Here is a 7798-nt window from a genome sequence, read left to right on the forward strand (position 1 = left end):
CTCTTGTTCTTCTTGTTCTTTAAGTCTCTTCTGTTTTAAAATTAGTTTTTTTAAGAATTTTTAAATTAATCAAACAAATTTATATATCGTCACCCTTAAGCAGAGCATACACGGTCAATAAAACTGACAGTAGGTATTGATAAAAGTACTGAAGGTGCCCTTCTTCAGTATTTTCTGTGATTACACGATCATTATTACTGAAAGTATTACTGATGTTCGTTTAATTCACACGGTCATTATTACTGTCAATATTATTCGTCAGTTCCCGCTTTCCATCCTTTAGTAGATAACTTAACATGGATAGAGCCTGTTTGGCAATAGTTATAGCTTCTGCTGTTGTAAAAAAAAGAAAAAAAAGAAGAATATGGGTTAAGGATTGGCTGTTGGAAAGAGACAGGTACACCCATTTAAACCTATTGAATGAAATAGTAGTTAAAAATCCTGCAGATTTCAAAAATTATTTTCGAATGAGTGAAACAACGTTTTTAACTTTATTGGACATGGTTTCACCTCATATTAAAAAGCAAGACACTAATATGAGACAAAGTATCAGTCCAAAAGAGCGACTCGCTGTTACTTTGCGATACCTGGCGACAGGAAGAAATTTTGCTGACCTCAAGTTCTCAGCATTGATTTCCCCAGCAGCAATTAGTTCAATGATAATTGAAACATGTGAAACTCTCATCTATGTGCTTCGAGATTATATCAAGGTAAGTTGAACAAAAAAATTCAATTAGTAAAATATTTTATTAGTATGTATAGGCATTTATACACTTTACAAAATTTTATTTTATTCAGAAAATGTATGATAGTAGTCCTTCAAGTTATTTTTTGATGAAATGCCGTTATCATCGATTGGATCATAATTGTTATTATTGTTTAAAATCATAATTTTTTGGGGGGAAGTGGTGGTGGTAGAAGGGACATGGACTGGACTAGGAAGGGTTCCGTTCAGTATTTGGGAAGGATTTGATGAATGGAGGCAGGAAGATTGCGGCTCGTTGATTTTAACGGAGTTGTGATGCAGATTCCCCATTGTAGCCTCAAATAAAATGTCGTTTATGGCCTTTTCGGCAAGTATTTTTTGGGACGCATCCAAATTTTGCAATTTTGTAGCCCAAACTTTCGCTAAGTTAAGATTGTAATCTCCTTCTTTTTCCTTGGTCAGGTACTCACACGCTAAATTCAGCAAATCTGATTGTTTATTACATTTTTTTTGTTTTTTGGATTTTCTGTTGTAATTTATTGAAGTCGAAGGCTGAGTGATAACATCGTCCTCTGGAATTATGTTTGTAGTTTCTTGAGCCTAAAAAATAAAACAAGAGTTAAAAAATTCCTCGATGTTCATATTTCATGCTTTAAAAATGATTGACATTCTTTGTAACTAATTACAGCAAATTTTTATTACTACTAATAATAACAATCTTATTATTATTTAAAAAATATTTTTTTTTTTACAGCTTCCCTTAACAGAAGAGGAATGGTTATTAACTGCAGCAGAATTCAGCAAGAACTGCCACTTTCCTACTTGTCTCGGAGCTCTTGATGGAAAGCATATCGCCATAAAAAAACCGGCTAATACCTCCTCTCTGTATTATAATTATAAAGGACACTTTAGCATTGTTTTAATGGCATTGGTCAATGCAAATAAGGAATTTATAATGGTGGATGTAGGAGCTAATGGTAGGATCTCCGACGGTGGGGTCCTCTTTTATACAAAATTTTGGGATTTGTTTCTAAAAAAGCAATTGCATATTCCACCTCCCACAAAGTTACCAGGTTCAGAGGATTATTTTCCTTACGTTTTTGTGGCAGATGAGGCCTTTGCTTTGCACTGCAACCTTATGAAACCATACCCTCAAAAAAAATGTACAAAGGAGCAAGATACTTTCAATAAACGACTGTCCACAGCTCGATGTGTAGTCGAAAATGCCTTTGGCATTCTCGCATCAAGATTTGGTGTGTTTCAAAAGCCAATAAATCTTGGTCCTGACAAAGCAACAAAAATTACACTAGCATGCTGCTATCTGCATAATTACTTAAAAAAGGAATCTCTAAACTTTAGTGCACAAAACGAAATTGAAAGCATAGATGTAGGGGCTAGTCTTCGTGAAGAACATAGTAGGAATGCAAGCGACGCAAAATCCACAAGGGATAAATATTGTACATATTTTAATCTTACATAATAATTTGTCATAATACTTTTGCAAATGTTAATTTTTTATTTCAAAAAATTTAATACTGAAATTTATGGTAAAAACCAAACAATCAAAATCATACCTGTTCCTCTTCCTCGTTTTCCACATCAATCGACGAGTGGGTTTCGAATGGCTGCTCGATTTTATCAAGAAATTGAAGAGCATAAAATACCCATGACGACGGAGTGTAAATGTCTTCGGTACCACATCCAGACCTTTAATAACATAATAAATTCATTTCATATTTTCTTTTTTATATAATTATTATAAAAACAACTATACCTAATGCCTAAATAAAATTTTACTAAGAAAATCAAAATGTTGGTATATATTCTCACCTTTTCGAAGATTCAATTTTCTTAAGTTCTTTTCGAAAATTTGATCTTAATGTATTTATTTTTTTCCTGACATCGGAAATTTCCGCGTTAGGTTTTATTTTTTTGTACAAAGGCAATAATTTATTTAAGGCTTCCATCCTTTTATTTTTTTTCATGTAATTTGGATCTGTGGAGCTCCACAATTCGGGCATGGATTCAAAAGTATGAATAAATAATTTAAGATCTTCGTCCATATTATCCTCCATCTGCAAATTATTTAACAAAATGTAAATGAAGTTATGATTAATATTTTCGTTATTAACCCTCCGAGTACCATGGGGTCCTTTTGGGACCCAACACTTTTACGAGAATTTAACTTTCTCTGCTGTATGACCTTTGTAAACTCCGTTTTAAAATATTGTTTCTTCAGAAAATACAAGAAAAAACAAGTTGCACCTTTTATTTATTTTTGGGCATAAGTTAAAAGATGAGTAAACTTGAAGGTAAAATTCATTATTAGCATTCAAAAACATGTGAAAGTACCAAGTTTCAACTTCCTATTCAATAACCCAAGATTTAAAATGGAAAAAAATATTTGGGGTCCAAAAAGGACCCCTGTGGTACTTGACTTTCATGAGGACCGTGGTACCCAGAGGGTTAAATTCACAGTATTTTAAAAATAATCTTGTACTTACTTTGGATGCACGAGTTTTTGCACAATTTAATAACTGAGGAAGATAAATTTATCGTAATTAAACTTAATTTAACTTAATTTAAATAACGTAATTTAACTTAAATTCGTAAGAAAATAAGCAGGCTTCACGTTTTCAGAGAAAATAAACGGCAACTCTACAAAAAGCAAACCAACGTCGAACTCCAAGATTTCATCAATTAGATGGCACGTGTTTTCACAACCTAAACCCGCCTCATTACTGAAGAATGAAGCAAACCCGGCCACACGGTCATTATTACTGTCAGTATCCCCACTACTCGGCGACCAGAACTGAGGAATGAATGGATTGAAGCATCAATCTTCAGTACCCTCTTCAGTACTTCAATACCTCGGATTACACGATCAGTATTACTGACAATATTTTTCGATACTGTCAGTATTATTGACCGTGTATGCTCTGCTTTATACTAAAGTCACGAAAATGTTTATAAGGAGTTTTGAGTTATTGCTAGATAAATGTTCAAACACTATTATTTCCATTGGATTTCGACCATAAATAGCAGATAGCCTCTTTACTTCTTAAGTTTTATATGGTCAGATTGTAAACGGCATGCTTGATGGTTTTATTGGGTGTTAAGAACTGCTTGGAGGTCGAAGCTGAAGATTCTCCTTATCATCATTCCTGCTCTCCCTCGTTAAAGTTCTTCTAGTCAGGTGTGTATAAATTTTATTTACTGTATATAAATTATCTCATGTTTTATCAGCAATTACTTGTAAAAATTAAAATTGCAGCAACGTCGCCTATAACGATGAGACGTTGAGAGAAGAAAGTTCGAGTTTTTACTTAGAACGAAAAACAAGTCTAGAAATACAGTTCGCTAAACCTATTTCAAAATCTATTTTCTTCTACCTATTAACTATTTGAGTCAGCAATACAAACATAAATCTTGATCCCACGAGCCTAGATAAATAAAATAAAGAAGAAATTACACGGTAAATTGTTAAAAGAACCAACAAATCTTCAGACAGCACGTGTTCGTTGTTGCAATCCGTTATTATAAAAACCAACAGATATTTATATTCAACTTTCCTATTTATCCATTGGCATAACGACCTATTAAGGTCTGTTTGACATTATTTGCTCAAATATTATTATAGTTTTAAACTAATTACATTTATTAGTTTTGAGTATTTGTAATAAACAGCCTATTCTATTTATTTTAATCCAGTCAAGTCGAATTTACTTGGTATTATTCAAGCACATTTCAACTTATTTGCTAGTTAAATAATATTCCTATTTGAACAATCATTCCTTCGTCTAGTTTCGAGTTTAAATTGCTATTATTGATAATTTGATATTACGAATTCTATTAGAGCGGTAAGATACAGTTGTATTCTGTAAGTTTTATAATTTATCCAATTGTTAACCTAAATTATTACTATACCTGAAACCGCCGATAGTCTTGATAATCCAGCAGTAAGCTTAAGAGATGAATTTAAAAAATTGATAAGAAATAGAGGAAGCATTAAACAAAAATTAACTATTCTAGAAAAATATGTCGATTCAATAATTAATATAGAAGGTTCGGTTAATAAACCAAGTTTAAATGATATTGAGTTAAGATCAAATAGAGGGTTTAAACTATTAGAAGAATTTGATAAGGTACAATCAGAAATTGAATCTTTGTGCGAAGAAGAAGATTTATAAGCCCATTATAAGGATCGGTAAGATTTTCAAAATATTACCATTATTAAACAGCAAAGTTCACAATCTTTGGATGTTAATCCTTCTCAATCACATGCTGCAACTTCATTCACAATTACTGATTCTCTACAAAATGTTTTGCTACCTAAAATAAAATTACCTACATTTTCTGGAGATTATGAGCAGTGGCTCAACTTTAAACTAAATTTGACACCATTTGAAAGAGCATGGGCAATTTTGTGCGATAAATTTGATAAAAAAACAGTTTCTGTTAGCTACGCATTTTCAAAAAATACTTAAAATTCAACAAATTAATAAAAAAAAATTTCTATCAGCTTAGAAACATGTTAGATCAGTTAACCAAACATATCACAGCCATTAAAAGTTAAATTCAGATGATAAAACTTTGTTAGATAGTCTCATTATTCATTTAATGTCAAATAAATTGGATAAAACTAGTTTAAGAGATTGGAAGGAGATTGAACATAATTCAGAACTACCTATCTTAGAGGAGTTTATAGATTTTATTAAAAACAAAGTTGATCTTCTTCAATCTTTAGAACATTCTCTCAAATTAACCCAATCATATGTGCCACCTATTCACTCTTACATCTGAGTTTAGATAATTCAAATCATAATTTTAGACATAACCAGATAACCACGTTAAATGTAATTTTTGCTAGAAGAACCATCTAATTTATAGTTGTCCAGATTTTCTGGCCTTGCAGTTACTGATAGGATTGAAAGTGTTAAAAACTTGAAATTATGTCAAAAGTGCCTACGTACTGGGCATAATCATAATCAGTGTAGTCTGAAATTCTGTACTATTTGCAAAACCCAAAATAAGGACCTTAAACACAACACTCTGATTCACATTAATAAAGTTACAAACACCTCAAACGATTCTCCAAATAGTGTTGAAAACATACCTCAACAGAGTTTTAATTTGATGGTAAAGCTCTAGGTAAATATTCCAAATGAAGTACTTCTATCAACCATTCTATGTAAAGTCAAGCATACGCACGGTAATTATCACAAATGTAGATTATTATTAGATTGTGGAGCACAATCAAATGTAGTTAGCCAAGAATTTTGTGACAGGTTGAAAATTCCTTGCACATCTACCAAGTTGTCAATCGTTGACATTAACCAGGTTGTTTCTCAGCTTAATAAGCTCGTTGCTCCTACTATCAGCAATAAAATCCCAACCAATCAGTTTGACACAATAAACTGGAACATTTCTGAATACATTTCATTAGCAGATCCAAGTTTTTTTGTTCCTTGTTCCTGGAAACATTGATATATTGATAGGAGCACGCCTATTTTGGGACTTTGTTTTTGAATGCAAAATCAGCCTGGGTAGTAATATACCTTCTCTGCAAAATACCCACTTTGGCTATATCGTAATAGGGAGTATACCAGTCGACTCCAAACTTTCTATTTGTAAATTTTCCAAGGTCCATATTTCCAAGGATTCTGGGAACTGGAAGAGGTCAAAGTCTCTGCTGAAATGTCAAAAGAATGTGAAGACATATTTAACAAAACGACATATAGAAACGAACGAGGTCAATTCGTGGTCCAATTTCCACTTAAACATTCTCCTTGTCTTTTAGGTGACAGCAAAGCAACTGCTATAAAAAGGTTCCATTCTCTTGAAAAACGATTTAGAAATTAACATTTTATGCAACTTTTGATTTTATCAAAGAATACGAGTCTTTGGGTCATATGACCAAAGTAAATGATGGTAAGAGCCCAAATTCCATTTCCTATTTTTGCCACATCATGGCGTGTTAAAAGAATCGAGCTTAACTACTAAACTGAGGACAGTATTCCATGCAAGCTGTGTTAGCTCCTCTGGTTGATCCTTGAATGATTTATAGTATGTTTGACTGTACAGGAGATTCCTGATTACGTTATTTTTTAGTTCATTTGTAATGGCAAATAAAACACTAAACTTTCTTCTTATTCACCTTTACTACATCATTAAACTATAAACAAATAAGTAGTGGACTGTATTTACTATTTAACTAAATTGTACTTTGAAATTAAAACATTTACTCACTCTTGCTAATTGACATCAACCAAAATACATAATATATAAATATATTATAAGATAGTAGCACGATAATAATCACACTACCAAGGCCAAAAAGCAAGTGTTACATTTTTTTTTCTATTTATTTTTCGGCACAGCGTTAGCCGACGAGAGACAGCAAAAAAGGTCTAAAAATAGAAACCACAATACAGCTTGTTGCCATGGTAACAAAATTCAGTATATGCGGCGAACAGATTAATAACAAGAAAGAAATATACATATATACGAGGTTCGTTCACAATATACCCCCACCTTGGAAGAATATCTTCCAAAATAAACCAAAAGTCTAAACAAAATCACAAGTCCGGCATCTTCCATCAGGGCCAGGAATTAGCTTCACAATACGTCCAAGCTTCCATAGTGTTGGGGCCAGTTTGTCATCTTTAATAACCACCATTTGATTTTCTTTCAAACCTGGTTGCAACAATTTCCATTTAGTTTTGCTTTGGAGTTCAGACAAGTACTCCTTGGACCACCGCTGCCAGAAATGTTGATACATCTTTTGAATCTGCTGCCATTTATCAAGTCTGTTTTCTTTAACATCTTGATAATCCCCATCTGGCAGAGACGTAAGTCGTTTACCAACAAGGAAATGACCAGGAGTCAGGACATCAAAATCATTAGGACTAGGGGACATAGGGACTAAAGGTGGACAAACCTTCGAAGGTTAAAGAATATCTTCCCAAGATACGTTTTAAATGGTATTTACAGGACTTAACCCCTCGCCTCCCATAAACCTCCAAAGTTTGGCGAATGAGCAGGTATAAAATTCCAATTTACATTATCTTTTTCAAGCTGTTCTTGTAATTT

The 7798-nt window shown here is 32.7% G+C and overlaps 2 protein-coding genes across 2 annotated transcripts; one reads left to right on the top strand and one right to left on the bottom strand.

Annotated features, from left to right (window-relative positions):
• Positions 1 to 107: 107 nt before the first annotated feature.
• Positions 108 to 2517, top strand: LOC130903043 (putative nuclease HARBI1). Its single transcript, XM_057815309.1, has 2 exons — positions 108 to 710; positions 1461 to 2517. Exons 1-2 carry the CDS (start codon positions 297 to 299, stop codon positions 2184 to 2186), a joined length of 1140 nt encoding a protein of 379 aa, XP_057671292.1. The 5' UTR covers positions 108 to 296; the 3' UTR covers positions 2187 to 2517.
• On the bottom strand, positions 734 to 3648 carry LOC130903044 (uncharacterized). Its single transcript, XM_057815310.1, has 4 exons — positions 3211 to 3648; positions 2537 to 2781; positions 2281 to 2413; positions 734 to 1306 (listed from the first exon to the last, which is right to left on the bottom strand). The coding sequence occupies exons 2-4, from the start codon at positions 2779 to 2781 to the stop codon at positions 791 to 793; spliced, it is 894 nt and encodes a 297-aa protein (XP_057671293.1). The 5' UTR covers positions 3211 to 3648; the 3' UTR covers positions 734 to 790.
• Positions 3649 to 7798: the final 4150 nt, after the last annotated feature.

The sequence above is a fragment of the Diorhabda carinulata genome, chromosome Y (assembly GCF_026250575.1).
Source record: "Diorhabda carinulata isolate Delta chromosome Y, icDioCari1.1, whole genome shotgun sequence".
In the NCBI taxonomy this organism is placed as follows: Eukaryota; Metazoa; Arthropoda; class Insecta; order Coleoptera; family Chrysomelidae; genus Diorhabda; species Diorhabda carinulata.

Coding starts and splice junctions, on each gene's coding strand:
- LOC130903044 (XM_057815310.1), bottom strand. CDS start 2,781: ATGGAGGATAATATGGACGAAGATCTTAAATTATTTATTCATACTTTT. Junction 2,414..2,536: donor AAAATTGAATCTTCGAAAAG/GTGAGAATATAT, acceptor ATGTTATTAAAG/GTCTGGATGTGGTACCGAAG. Junction 1,307..2,280: donor AAAACGAGGAAGAGGAACAG/GTATGATTTTGA, acceptor TTTATTTTTTAG/GCTCAAGAAACTACAAACAT.
- LOC130903043 (XM_057815309.1), top strand. CDS start 297: ATGGATAGAGCCTGTTTGGCAATAGTTATAGCTTCTGCTGTTGTAAAA. Junction 711..1,460: donor TGCTTCGAGATTATATCAAG/GTAAGTTGAACA, acceptor TTTTTTTTACAG/CTTCCCTTAACAGAAGAGGA.